Source organism: Pseudonaja textilis, chromosome 2, assembly GCF_049901715.1.
Source record: "Pseudonaja textilis isolate UNSWEBS1 chromosome 2, rPseTex1.2, whole genome shotgun sequence".
NCBI lineage: Eukaryota > Metazoa > Chordata > Lepidosauria > Squamata > Elapidae > Pseudonaja > Pseudonaja textilis.
The window spans coordinates 250,895,000-250,910,215 of record NC_141991.1 but is presented as its reverse complement, the minus strand read 5'-3'; the positions used below and the strand labels follow the sequence as shown (position 1 = coordinate 250,910,215).

Below are 15,216 nucleotides of genomic sequence, written 5' to 3'. Positions count from 1 at the left end.
GTTCTGGTGAACCCTCGGAGGGGGTTTCCTGCATTGGTCATGCCTCCATCTCTATGCCTTTATTTGAGACTCTGTATCCCAGGGAGTCCAACTGTCTGTGGTGAAATTTGCATTTTGATAGCTTGACGTACAGATTTGCTGTTAGAAGTTTTTTCAGTACTTGGCACACTAGGGGTACGTGGTCATCCATCATCTCAATATAGATGAGGATGAGGCTCATGATTTAACTGACGGAATCCTGACATCCTGACGGTTTCATTTTGCAATCCAAACTGTTGTTTCTTCTCAGATGGGAAGGAAATAATGTTATAAAATCATACATTTAACCCAACTTGGGGGTGGGGGGGACATGGAGGACTTGCACAAGTTCATTTAGTGTCCATTTGGCATCACAACGCCACTCGAAAAACTGACCTACAACCATTTTTAACACCTACGACCGTTGCAGCATCTCCATGATCACATGATCAAATTTCACATGCTTGGCAACTGACTCGTGTTTATGACGGTCGCAGTATCCCAGGGTCCTGTAATCCCCTTTTATAACCCTCTACACAAGCACAAGTCAATGGGGAAGTCAGATTGATTTAACAATCGCATTCCTAACTTAACAATTGCAGTGATCCACTTAACAGCCTTGGCAAGAAAATTCGTAAAATGGGCCAAAATTCACTTAACAGCTGTCTCACTTAGGAAGAGAAATATTGGGCTCAATTTTGATCATAAGACCATCTGTATCTTCAAGTGAAAAATCTGAAATTTTCCAAAATATAGAACTGAATTGGTTCTATGGAATATTCTCAACCAAACTGAGGGGGGGCGAAAAAGAGATATTTTATCTGACTTTGTTTCAGAAAGTCAATTCTGTGCTACTCAATATCCGTGCAGAAGCTTGGCCCAGCTTTTATTAAGTAAATATATTGATTTGAATCTAATAATACCAATTAAATATGAGTTAAAAGTGAGCAGCGGGAGCCCAAAAAAAGCTAATGAAACCCTAAATTGCATCAACAGTGGGATACAATCGAGATCAAGTGAGGTACTAATCCCACTCTATAAAGCCTTAGTAAGACCACACCTAGAATTACTGCATCCAGTTTTGGTCACTACACTAAAAAGATGTTGAGACTCTAGAAAAAGAACAGAGAAGAGCAACCAGGATGATTAGGGGACTGGAAATTAAAACATATGAAGAACGGTTGCAGGAACTGGGCATTATAAGTCTAGTGAAGAGAAGGACCAGGGGAGACATGATAGCAGTCTTCCAATATTTGAGGGGCTGCCACAAAGAGGAAGGGGTCAAGCTATTTTCTAAGGCACCTGAAGGCCAGACAAGGAACAATGGATGAAAACCGACCAAGGAGAGATTCCACCTAGAAATAAGGAGAAATTTTCTGACAGTGAGAACAATCAACCAATGAAACAGGTGTTGTCTTTGGAAGTTGTGGGAGCTTCATCACTGGAAACTTTCAAGAAGACTCTGGACTGCTTTTTGTCAGAAATGGTATAGGGTCTCCTTGGGTGGGGGTTGGACTAGATGTCCTACAAGGTCCCTTCCAACTCTGTTAACCTGTTTTTCTACATATGCAGAAGGAGAAGCTGTAGACGCGTACAAGCAATTCCTGACTTGCAACCATTCACTTAGCAACTCTTCAAATTTTACAATTGCATCGATAAAGAAAACAGGCTTACGGCCAGTCCTTTGCTTACAACCATCACAGCAAAGTCATGTGACCAAAATTTTGGGTACAGTACTTGATAACTGACATTTATTTATGGCAGTTGCAGCTTCCGAAACTCACTTAATGGCCATGGGATTCACTTAACAACTGCTTAGGAACCAGGGCAAAAAAAATAAATAAATTGTAAAATCAGGCATGGCTCATTTAACAAGCGGCCTTGCTTAACAGTCGAAATTCTAGTCCCCGTTTAAAGTTGTAAGTTGAAGACCGCCTGTAGACATTATCTTCTCTCCCTGAACTGGTCCTTTGCGGCTCTTTTTCCACCAGTCATCCCAGCTTCTTCTTGTCCCCATGAAAGGTACGTGATTGTGGAGTGTGAAGACCGAGACACACAACAGAGAGATCCCAAAACACACGAAATGTACCTCAACGTCATGCGTAGGTTTAGTCAAGCCCTCCTCAAGGTAAGGATTATTATTTTTTCCCCCATTGTGTCATAGGGACATTGGAAAAAAAAAAACTACAAGTGAGAAACGAAAGAGAATATTTCAGGGTTGAATGACTTGTTTTTCCGAAGAACCAGAAAGCAAGACAAGAAACAATGGTTGGAAATCTCGAAAAGGTTAAATCATGGCTACTGGATCAATGTTTATTAAAACGGAGGGGCTTCGTTACTCATCCAAGTAACTTCTTCTATCAAAGTGAAAATTTTGGGTAGAGGCAAGTTGTTGGAACGAACCAACTCTTGCCATATAGACCAGTGGTCACCAACTGGTGGACTGGGGACCGCTGGTGGGCCGCGAGAAAATTTTGGTGGTCTGCAGAGAAATGTCCCCCCCCAAAAAAAACAATCCAGGCTGCACAGGAACACATGGCCCGCCCACCCGTTTAGCCCCCACCCTTTGGCTGAGCGCAAACCTTACCTTGAGTAGAGCCACATGAGCTGGAGGTAAGACCAACGGCAGGGGAGGGAAATCCACCGCGGGGTGGCTTGCTGACATTGGTGGGAAAGTCGGTCCCATATTCCAGAGCTGCAGGAATCACAGGACTGGCCCTTTGGTCATCCCGGAGCAGCTGTTCCTCCATCCGGGTGCACCAGCCTGTCCTGGATTGGAAGAGCTGCTCCGGGATGACCAAAGGGCCAGTCCTGTGACTTCTGCAGCTCTGGAATATGGAGACAGTCATTCCCACCTAAGTCAGCAAGCCATTGTCAGTCAAAATTCATATTAGTGGTCCGTGGGATTTAAAATTATGAGTTTGGTGGTCCCTGAGGTCCAAAAGGTTGGTGACCCCTGATACAGACTACAGGGAAGGGGGAGAAATTCAAACTCCCTTTTGGTTTCTCCCCCAAAATGAAAAGCAATATGTCAATGAAGATTCAATCATCCAGGCCAGCTTTGGTCCAGTTGTCATGATTGAACTTTTTGAAATACTTTTGGCCTGAATCTTCATTTACACAACGGATGGAAGCTAATCAAGGAGAGAAACAACCTGGAATTAAAAAGAAACTTCCTAACAGTGAGGACAATTAACCAGTGGAACTGCTTGCCACCAGAAGTCGTGGGCACTCTCCATCACTGGAGGATCCCACTGGAGACTGGGCAGACATTTATCTGAAATGAGATAGGGTTTCTTGCTTCAGCAGGGTGTTGAAGGGCTCCTTCCAGTTCTATTCTGATTGCAACTGGTCCTTGGTGGAGTCTGAGCTGGGTGCTTTCCTTGCAAACGTTTCATTATCCAACTAGATGACTTCATCAGGCGAGAAGGGAGTGCAGTTTGCTCTCTGTTTAGATATAAGTGGTGTGTCCTGTTGTTGGTGAGGATGGTCTGGTTTTACAGCCTAGATCAAGAAGAAGGAAGGAAGGAAGGAAGGAAGGAAGGAAGGAAGGAAGGAAGGAAGGAAGGAAGGAAGGAAGGAAGGAAGGAAAGAAGGAAGGAAAAAAGAAAAAGAGAGAAAGAGAAAGACAAAGGAAGAGAAAGAAAAAGAAAAAAGAAAGAGAAAGACAAAGGAAGAGAAAGAAAATAAATAAATAAGGAAGGAAGGAAGGAAGGAAGGAAGGAAGGAAGGAAGGGAAAGAAAAAGAAAAAAAGAAAAAGAGAGAAAGAGAAAGACAAAGGAAGAGAAAGAAAGAAAATAAATAAGGAGGGAAGGAAGGAAGGAATCTCAAGCCAATAAAATTGGCAGGTAGAGTCTGGGTCCTACTGTGGGGAATATCATTTGTATCTTTTATAATGAGAAAAAGAAAAAGAAGGAAGGAAGGAAGGAAGGAAAGGGTAAGAAAAGAAAGAAAGCTTTTTTTGCCTCCTGATTTATCTAGGGTATCAAATCCATCCAGGTGATGCATTCCTTGTCTCATTTATCTGAGTTGGTAGTTGCTTGATTGAGGTATTATTTACTTCTTGATTGTTGGCCTAGTGTTAATCTGCATTTCTGAGTGCTGATTGCTGGTAAGGAGGTATTTTGGTCTCTTTGTTTCATTTTTGGAGAGTGTCCTCCATACCCTTCTCGCACTGATGATGTTGCCCAGTTGGGTAATGAAACGTCTGCAAGAAATCAACAAAGGTCAGAGAGCACCAAGGGCCCCACAGTTTAACTTTGAACTACAAATATTTTCTTCTATTAGTCTTTCATTTATCATGGATTTCCTTGCCATTCTACAATGCCTCGCCCCCACCTCTCTCAGCTGCAAATTGGCTCATGTTCACTTTTAGAATGATTGTTATTGACAAAGCTGTGGAAAAGCTAGAAGGTCAGTCAGCCACCTTCTTACTATAGGGAGCTTTGATTGCATTACACATTGGGGGGAGTGAAGGGGTCAGTGGGTAAGTGGGGGAAGGAACAAACATTTCTGTGGAGTGAATGTCATAGTTTGTTATCTACTTAGAAAAAATTGCTCAAAGCCAACAGAGGAAGGGAGGGAGGGAAGGGAAGGGAAGAAAAGAGGAGAGAAGGAAGGAAGGAAGGAAGGAAGGAAGGAAGGAAGGAAGGAAGGGAAGGAAGGAAGGAAATGGGAGGAAGGGGAGGGAGGGAGAGAAAGAAAAAGAGAAATGAAAGATAATTAGGAAGGAAGGAAGGAAGGAAGGAAGGAAGGAAGGAAGGGAGGGAAGAGAAGGAGAGAGAAAGTGAGAGAGAGAAAAGAGAGAGAAAGAAAAAGAAAGAAAGGAAGGAAGGAAGGAAATGTGAGAAAAAGAAAGATAAAGAAATATAGGAAGGAAGGAAGGAAGGAAGGAAGGAAGGGAAATGGGAGAGAAAGAGAGAGAAAGAAAAGAGAGAGTGAATGAGGAAGCAAGGAAGGAAATGGGAGAGAAAGAAAGAGAGAAAGACAAAGAAAGAAAGAAATATAGGAAGGAAGGAAGAGAAATTGGAGATAAATAAATAAATAAATATTGGAAGGAAGGAAGGAAAGAGTGAAAGAAAGAAAGAAAGAAAGAAAGAAAGAAAGAAAGAAAGAAAGAAAGAAAGAAAGAAAGAAAGAAAGAAAGAAAGAGAAAGGGTTTTCTTTTCCTTCTGATTTACCCAGGGTGACAAATCAGTCCGGGTGATGCGATCCTTGTTGGCCGCTCAACAGACTTTTGTAGATCGGTTGGTCCATGTAATGAAAGCCGTGCACCGTGAAAATGGAAACAGGAAAAAAAAGGTAAGGATGTCCAGACAATTAACAATGGACCAGGAACCAACTTCACCAGTGAGATGCACCCGGCTGAAAGCAATCTTGGTTCCATTATCAGCTAAAGTCAATTAAATATTTCCAGCATATTTGCTGCCTTCTTATCTGGCTAACAACCCCCTTCTGTTAAGTTTGGCCCCAGCAAAGTTACCCAAAGTCTGAATTTCAGCAACTCAAATTGAATGAAAGACCCCAAACCTGGACATGTTCAAGTGCATGCCGTAAATTTCACAGTGAAAAAGCAAAGAAAAAGAAATGAAATGAAAGTTATAAACATTCTCAGTGTCTCAGCTGTATATTAAATACTGAACATCGTATATACACCTCCAATTAAAAAATAATGAGTAAGATACTATTGTACGCTTTAGGGAAATATCCCTGCATCTTGTGCAATTTTTAGACCGATCCAAAAACGATCAAAAAGGGATAAATTACACATCTCCAGAATCTTAATATCTGGAAGGACACTAGTCAATCACCAAGGAGACGGGACTTGGAGGGCTGCCTTTGCAAAGACTTTTTTTTTTAAAAATAAATCTTTGAATTGTGAATCAGACTTGTCTCAGTATCGTGAGGATAAAATAATTAGTGTCATACATATCACAAGAGTATGTTCCTAAAGATAAATTCTCTTGAGCAGTTGTGTGTCAGAACAATTAATCAGCGGAACAACTTGTCTCCAGATGTCAAAGAGGTGGGCTGATACCGTTTCGCACCGGTTTAGGAGAACCGGTATCTAATTTTATGGCCAGTTTGACGAACTGGCAAATCCCACTGCTGGCTGGCCCCGCCCAACTCTCCCTTCCCAGGAGCCCCCACGAGGCCCATTTTGGATGGCAAGTAAATGTGGAGGCTCGGGTAGGGAGAAAAGCAAGACGTATCCGGCCTCAGGAAAGCCTCCAGAGCCCAGCGGGGCCATTTTCACTCTTCCGGAAGCTCAAGGAAAGCCTCCGGAACCCGGGGAGGGTGAAAACGCCCCCCTATAGCCCGTTTTTGCTCCCAGGCCAGAGTGGTGTAGGAGGCCTACCCAGCAACTGGACAGAGAACTGGTTGCTAATTTTTTTTGAAGCCTACCCCTGCATAGATGCTCCCCTGGCAGTTTTTAAGAAGAAATTGGACAACCATCTGTCTGAAATTGTATAGGGTCTCCTATTTGAGCAGGAGATTAGACTAGAAGACTTCTGAGGTCCCTTCCAACTCTGTTATTCTGCATTCAGTGTAAATCTCATTTTATTATTCTGAGCATTGTGTGTGTGTGTTTTTTTTAAATGGGGTTATTATTTGCATATCATATATTCTCCCTTTTGCTTATCTTTTCCTCTTCTAGAATGATAGATTGCAGACTCTCCTGGCAGACAATGAAAAGATGAACTTATCAGATATTGAACCCATTCCTCTGCCTCTCGAACCCCAAGTGAAAATTAGAGGAATAATCCCTGAGAAAGCCACTCTGTTCAAGGTAACAATACCAACCTGTCTTGCAATCAATGTGACTTGTAAATGTAAGATGTAATTATATTGATGTTTGTGTGAATTCTCAGTCCTTCAGGTCATGGTTGTCCCAAAGGTGCTTTTTCAAAAGGCGGCTAGACTTTGTTTTTTTTTCCTTGAAGAGGTTTCACTTCCCATCCAAGAAGCTTCCTCAGTTCTGACTGAATGGTGGAGGATGGAAGGATTGACATGTTCTATGTGACATGTGATCAGTTCTTCCAATATTTGAGGGGCTGTCACAGAAAGGCGGGGGTGTCAATGTATTCTCCAAAACACCCAAGAGCAGGACAAGAAGTAACAGATGGAAACTTCTGGAGAGATCCAACCTTGAATTAAGGAGAAATTTCTTGGTCTTTGAAACAATCTCTGCAACGGCTTGCCTTTGGAAGTTATGGGTACTCCATCACTGGAGGTTTTTAAGAAGAGATTGGACAGTCATTTGTCGGAAAAGATACAGGGCCATGATGGTGAACCTATGGCACATGTGCCACAGGTGGCACGCAGAGACGTTTGTGCGGGCATGTGAGCCCCAGCCAAACTTACCTGCATTGCGCATGCGCGTGCCTCTCAGCTAATTTTCAGCCTGCTTGAGGCTGTTTTTGCCTTCCAGGAGGCTCGAGGGAAGCCTCTGCAGCCTCGGGAGGCCGAAAAAACGGGCCTTCAGGAAATACCAGAAGTGCCAAAATGGGCCCATTTTCAGGCTCCAGAGGCTTCCCTCGAGCCTCCGGGAGGGTGAAAATGGCTGCTCCTGGGCACCAGAGACCCTTTGGAGGCTGAAAACAGTCACTTCTAGTATTTACAGAAGGCCTGTTTTTCGGCCTCCCAAGGCTGCAGAGGCTTCCCTTGAGCCTCTGCGAGGGTGAAAATGGCCGCTCCCAGGCGCCAGAGACCCTCCGGAGGCTGAAAACAGGCACTTCTGGTATTTAGAGAAGGCCTGTTTTTCGGCCTCCCAAGGCTGCAGAGGCTTTCCCCTCGAGCCTCCGGGAAGGTGAAAATGTCCTCAAATGGGCCGAAAATCAGCTGGGAGGCGTGTGCATGCTCAGTGCAGGTAAGGTGGGGTGGGGCTGTTGTGCATGCATGCGCGGGCACATTGCATGGTGGGTGCCGGCACGCATGCACTTTCACCACACCACAACAAAAAGGTTTGCCATCACTGGTATAGGCTTGAGCAGGGGGTTGGAGTAGAGGACCTCCAAGGTGCCTTCCAACTCTGTCATTCTGTAATAATAACATTCTAATGGTGAAGAATGCAAGCATCTTAGTAGCACTTAGAGTACAGCATCCAGTTTTGGTCACCACACTATAAAAAAGAGGCTGAGACTTTAGAAAAAGCGCAGAGAAGAACAACCAGGATGATGAGGGGACTGGAGACTAAAAGTTATGAAGAACGGTTGCAGGAACTGGGCCTGGCTAGTCGAGGGAAGAGAAGGACCAGGGGAGACAGGATAGCAGTGTTGCAATATTTGAGGGGCTGCCCCAGAGAGGAGTGGGGGTCAAGCTATTTTCCAAGGCACCCAAAGGCCAAACAAGGAATAATGGATGGAAACTGAACAAGGAGAGATTCAACCTGGAAATAAGGAGAAACTTTCTGACAGTGAGAACAATCAACCCATGGAACAGAAGTTGCCCTCAGAAATTGTAGGAGTCTCACTTGAGACTTTCAAGATGAAATTGGACTGCCATTTGTCAGAAATGGTGTAGGGTCTCCCGCTTCGACAGGGGGTTGGACTAGATGATCTACAAGGTCCCTTCCAACTCTGTTAATCTGTTGCTCCATCTCGGTTGCTTTTGATAATAATTCCTGATTTTTAACGTCTGCTGTTCCACCCTATCTGCCTTTTCCAAGCTGACGTCTTGCAAACGTTTGGGGAATACTTGTTGGAGGAGGTATTCCAATGAGAGGAAAATCATTTGAGAAAACAGGGTTTGATTACCGTATGAAAAAGAGTTTACTGCTTCAACATTCCTTGTGCGAAAGCAAGAGAGATCCAAGGACTCGATCATGTCAAACTGATAAATATATATTTTTTGCAGGGGCTAATTGATTCACTCCCCCCTTCTTCCTGTTCTTTTTATGAGAGGCAAATTTCCAGCTAAACAAATTAAGCTTTTTTTTTCCCCCAGAAAGGGCATTTAAAATGGAATTGCTATCTAAGTTAATTAGAGAAGAGAGTTAATTGCTTTAAAGTTACCCTCCTTTTGTGTCGCCCCCCCTCAGTTTAGAAAACAATGGCTGCGGCCTCCCCATTTCCGTTCAATCCCAATTACATTATTGTGCCCTTTTAAGTGGCATTGAAATGTTCAAAAACAGATGCAGGAGACAAATGATTGGAGTTCTTTCTCTGTTATAGAAGATACAAATGTTGATATTCCCCAGAGTAGCACCCAGATTCTTCCTGCCAATTTTATTGGCTTTGATTTTCTTTCTTTCTTTCTTTCTTTCTTTCTTTCTTTCTTTCTTTCTTTCTTTCTTTCTTTCTTTCTTTTTTTTCATTATAGATGATACGAATGTTGATATTCGCCAGACTCTAGGACCCAGACTCTACGTGCCAATTTTATTAGCTTGGATCCCTTCCTTCCTTCCTTCCTTCCTTCCTTCCTTCCTTCCTTCCTTCCTTCCTTCCTTCCTTCCTTCCTTTCTCCTCCCTCCCTCCCTCCCTCCCTCCCTCCCTCCTTTCTCCTCCCTCCCTCCCTCCCTCCCTCCCTCCCTCCCTCCCTCCCTCCCTCCCTCCCTCCCTTCTTTCTTTCTTTCTTTTCTTTCTTTCTTTCTTTCTTTCTTTCTTTCTTTCTTTTTCATTATAGAAGATACAAATGTTCCCCAGAGTAGGACACAGACTTTAGCTGCCAATTTTACTGGCTTGGATCTTCCTTCCTTTCTTCCCTCCCTCCCTTTCTTCTTTCTTTCACTCCTTCTTTTCTATCCTTCCCTGTTTCCCTCCCACCTTTCCTTTTCTTTCACTCTTCCCTCCCTCCATTCCTTCCTTTCTTTTCATCTATGTCTGTCTGTCTCTGTCTGTCTATCTATCTATCTATCTATCTATCTATCTATCTATCTATCTATCTATCATCTTATTTATCTATTTATTATTCTATCTATCTTATCTTATCTTATCTATCTATCTATCTATCTATCTATCTATCTATCTATCTATCATTCTATCTATCATTCTATTTATCTATTTAGCTCTATCTATCTATCTATCAATCATCTTATTTATCTATTTATCATTCTATCTTCTATCTATCTATCTATCTATCTATCTATCTATCTATCTATCTATCTATCATCTATTTATCGTCTTATTTATCTATCATTCTATCTTATCTGTCTGTCTGTCTATCTATCACTTATTTACTTTATATCCTGCCTTTATGATTTTTGCAAATAACTCAGGGCAATGAACCTATGGGACCATCAAGATGCTGCAGTGGTCCTAAGTGTGAGAAGAAGAAAAAACCCACAGCCCTAAGTCATTCTTTTTGAGAATGTTTGCACCTTTGAACAGTCACTAAATGAATTGTTGCACACCAAGACCTGCCTGTATTTATTTTATGAGTGTATGGTTTTTATTTTGCCAATTCTTGTACCCCAGGAAAGAGATCAGCCCGTGTTCCTCCCAGCGGAAGTAGCTACCTCTTAGACCATTGACATGTTTGATACCTTCTGGAAAATTCGTAAAAAATGGAGGGACAATAGGAATAAGAATTGTAGAGATAAGAAGAAGGTATAGAAATGTATATAAATAATTAGACATGTATGGAGATGTGTATTTGTAACAAAGATGCCTCAGTACCGTTAAAGATGATTGAGATGTGAAAAGAGAAAAAAGTGCCATAAAAATAATTTTAAAAAAAGAAAAGAAAACAGAAAAGTTTGATGCCTCCTTTTCTCCTTCTCTGATCAGAGTGCCCTCATGCCAGCTCAGCTCTTCTTCAAGACTGAAGACGGGGATAGCTACCCTGTAATCTTCAAGCACGGAGATGATTTACGCCAAGATCAACTCATTCTCCAGATCATTTCGCTAATGGACAAGGTGACATTTTGAGATGTAGTTATTCAGCCCTGAAACCTAGTTAGTTCCAAGAGGAGATGGACTGGGCGGTGGGTGGGAATCTGTTAAATGTTTAACAGTGATGGGGAAGGACTCAGTCCCATCCAGAATAACCATTAAAGTTGTGGGAGTCTTTGATACTGTCTGAGTGGAGGGTTGGACTTAGAAGACCTCTAAGATTCCTTCCAATTCTGTTATTCTGTTACATATCTGCCAGATCAAAATAATGCTATTAAAGGCATTGCACAACAGAACAACTAGACACAAGGACATTTATTTTCCCCCATGCCATTATTCTGTTAAACAACTTGTTCCCACAACACTGTCAAACTAGTCACTTATCTTCTTATCACTGTAACTTTGTCACTTGTATCTTTAAGATTTGTATTGTTTTATTTAGTTTCCCAGTACGATTTATGTCGATTGCTTATTTAGTATCATATGACTATCGCTTAACTGTTGTGTCCAATGATTTAGGATGAATGTATTTTTACGATCGCTAGGATCGTGAATTATCACTTATAGCTTTTATGTACACTGAGAGCTTATGCACCGGAGACAAATTCCTTGTGTGTCCAATCTGACTTGGCCAATAAAGAATTCTACTCTACTCTACTCTACTCTACTCTACTCTACTCTACTCTACTCTTTTTGCTTGTATCTTAGGATTTATATTGTTTTATTTACTTTCCTAGTATGATTTGGATTGCTTATTTAGTATCCTATGACTATCGCTAAGTGTTGTATCTTATGATTCTTGATGAATGTATTTTTTATGCACACTGAGAGCTTATGCACCCAAGACAAATTCCTTGTGTGTCCAACCACTCTAGGCCAATAAAGAATTCAATTGTTGCTTGCAAATGTCTCATCGTGATCAACGTTTTTTATCCCTTAGCTCTTACGCAAGGAGAACCTGGATTTGAAGTTGACTCCCTACAAAGTGTTGGCTACAAGTACCAAACATGGTAAGAGTGTTTCCTCTTCCTTCTCCATCTTCTTGCTCTCTCCCCTATTTGGAGAAATAAAAAAATACAGGTAGTTTTCGACTTTGGACCACAATGGAACCTTCCCATCATGGTCATAAGTCATAAAACAGGCTCTAGTCTGCAGTAGTCATGAAATAAATACCCCCAGTTGTTAAGTAAACTGTCTGGTTGTTAAGGAAACACCGTGGTCATGAAGCAAACCCTGCAGTTATTAAGCAAAGCAATGATTCAGTATGGACATGCTTTTGCCAAAAAGATTTAGTAAAACCGTTGTAAAATGAGTGACCACAGGAATACTGCAAATGGCCATAAACCCAAAGCACGTTGCTAAACCACCACCCAGCCTAGGCTACTTCTACGTCCTCATTGGCTGACTTAGTTGCTATGCTTATTCATTGGCTGACCGTGATGACCCAGGGTGTTATGCAAAACAAACACAGTCACAGGAAACCGGTGAAGCCCCTTTATTCCTTCACTTTGCTTCCAAGCTCTGAATATCTTTGATGGAAGACAAAAAAAAACTCCCACACAAACAGTTACAAGAAGAAGGGAAAAAAAGCAACACAAACCAGGCAAGATAAGGGCTGCAGGACGTACACAGATAACAGAACACACACTGGGAAGGACGCCAAACTCAGAGAGGAACCATAAACTGGAGATATTTCCACGCTTTGTTTCCAGCACTGGCCTGTACGCATGTCCATCCCTCTTATCCAATTGTCACATCTGCAGCCCATGAAGGGGATCAAGGCCCTCTCCTCTCCCCAGTAGACAACGTCTCTCCCTTATCCTCTCCTCCCTGCATGCCCTAGGATGGAGAGGGGATGGGCCTGGGTCCTCCTCTGACTGCTCAGCCGGCCTCTGCCCTTCCCCAGCCTCCTCTACAACCTCTGGAGCCACATTTCCACTCCTTGACGGCTGTTCCTCTTCTCCCTCAGAGTCGATCTCCACCAGGGGCACGACACTGACCTTTTTACCATGCTGTATTCCAATTCATGAATATACTCTGACATAGAGGACCCCTCTATTTTGAAAGTTCTCGCTCTCAAAGAGGCCAGAGCTCGAACATGGAAAACGATACGATCCTCTTTCAAACACATATGTACCTTTCTGGTTTATCTACTCCTTGCTTTCTCTATATAGGTGGTCCTTGACTTACAGCTGTTTGTTTAGTTCGAACTTGCAACAGCACTGAAAAAAAGTGACGTACGACCGCTTTTCACACTTGATCATTACAGCATCCCCATGATCCTGGGGTCAGAATTCGGACACCGGGCAACTGACTCGAAGTTATGAAGGTTGCAGTTTTTCGGGGTTGGATTATCCCCTTTTGTGACCTTCCCAGTTGGGGAAGCCTATTCACTGAAGTACTGCACAATTCACTTAACAACCACGTGTTTCATTTAACAGCCAGATGATTCACTTAAGAACCATATGATTCACTTCACAACCCTACAGTTCACTTAAGAATCACACAATTTGCTTAACAATCACACTATTCATTTTAACAATGGAATGATTCACTTAACAGCCACACAATTCACTTAATAACTGCATGATTCACCTAACAGCCACCACAATTCACTTAACAACTGCATGATTCATTTTAAAAACCACACAGTTCACTTAACAACCTCATAATTCACTTAACAGGCACACAAGTCACTTAACAACTGCATGATTCACTTAACAGCCACACAATTCACTTACTAACTGCATGATTCTTTTAACAACTATATGATTCAATTAACAACCACATAATTCACTTAACAACCACGTGGTTCACTTAACAACTGCATGATTCACTTAATAATAGCTGTGATTTGCCTGACAGTGTGGCAAAAAGGTCGTACAATGGGGTAACTCGCTTAACAACAGACCTCCACCAAAGCACATTCCCATATTCATTTTTATCAGTTCTCTCGAAATTCCACTTCTTTTCTTAGAAGAGCAGCAAGTCTTTTTTATCGGTATCAGTAGTCCTCGACATATGACCACAATTGACCCCAAAAATTTCTCTTGCGAAATGAGACTGTTGTTAAGTGAATTTTTGCTAAGCAAATCCCTGCAGTCGTTCAGCTAGTAACAGCATTGTTAAGCAAATCTGGCTTCCCCGTTGATTTTTCATGTCACAAGGTCGCAAAGGGGGTTCTCGTAGTAGTTTTAAGTTTAATCGTCGTAAATACGAACCAAGTCCCTGGATTTTAATCATGTGACCATGGAATTCTTCCAGCCATCGTAAGTGTGAAAAACAGTCTTCGTTCCCTTTTTTTCAGTGCTGTTGTACCATTGGTCACTAAATCATCATCATCTTTTGATGACCCCATAATCCCTTGCGGGGTGGAGTCTAGGCAACTGAAGGGAGCTAACATAGTGTTTCCTGGCCTGATGCCTCTCTTGTTGCCGATGTGGAGTTTTGTTCAGCAAAATATATTCTCAGTGTGCCCAGAGAGAGAGAAATATCTGCCTCTGCCTAGGATCAAACTCACAGCCTCCTGATTGTGAGGCGAGAGCTCCACCTCTAGGCCACCTCCCCACTCACCTTTGGTCACTAAATGAATGGTTGTTAAATGGGGCATTGTCCTCTTCTCACCTTGCAAAAGAATATGTTTCCATTCTTCTTCCCATAATAGGAGCCTAAAATGCGATAAGGAGTAAAACTTGAGGTTCTTCTGAGCTCGGAGAGTCCTGATTTTCTTTCTGCTTCTCCAGGTTTCATGCAGTTTATCCAGTCGGTACCGGTGGCAGAGGTTCTCGCTACTGAAGAAAGCATCCAGGTGGGTCTTCTGACTTAAACCAGGGTTGGAGACGGAGACTGAACCCTGGTGATGCAGTGGTTAGAATGCAGTATTGTAACAGGCTGACTCTGCCGACTGCCAGCAGTTTGATTCTTTTTCCCAGCTAATTTGCAATACCATAATCCTGTATTCCATTTCCAGACATGTACTTTTTTTTCTCTCCACTAGGTGGCAGCAATAAACCAACCTTGGTTATTCTCAGAAAGCTAAGCAGAGTCAGGCTGGGTTGTTATTTGGATGGGAGCCACCAGGTGATATCTGTGATGTGGGGTAGATTGGGAAACTGAGAAACACCTCAAAAGCGGTTTTTGGACAAGCTGTTCCTTATTCTTGCCAATTAATTGAGATGGATGGGTTTCCGATATCACCAGAGGTCAACCTGCCACTGGAAGAAATTTCATGTTTTAATCTTTAAAAATCTTTTCTATTGCTCCCACTGAATTAACTTCTCCAAAAAAACACATTTTCCCCACAACAACTACCCTGTGAAATGTGTTGAGTTGAGAGAGAGTGACTGGCCCAAAGTCATCCAGCTG

The 15,216-nt window shown here is 42.4% G+C and overlaps 1 protein-coding gene across 2 annotated transcripts in view; it reads left to right on the top strand.

The window, feature by feature from the left end:
• Positions 1-15,216, top strand: part of PIK3C3 (phosphatidylinositol 3-kinase catalytic subunit type 3) — a 105,365-nt gene that overhangs the window by 39,170 nt on the left and 50,979 nt on the right. For both annotated transcript variants that reach the window (XM_026713897.2, XM_087927554.1), the window contains 6 exons: positions 2,041-2,146; positions 5,204-5,320; positions 6,678-6,809; positions 10,747-10,875; positions 11,792-11,861; positions 14,595-14,659. In XM_026713897.2, coding sequence (XP_026569682.1) covers positions 2,041-2,146; positions 5,204-5,320; positions 6,678-6,809; positions 10,747-10,875; positions 11,792-11,861; positions 14,595-14,659 — 619 coding nt within the window. The remainder of the gene's footprint in view (positions 1-2,040; positions 2,147-5,203; positions 5,321-6,677; positions 6,810-10,746; positions 10,876-11,791; positions 11,862-14,594; positions 14,660-15,216) is intronic.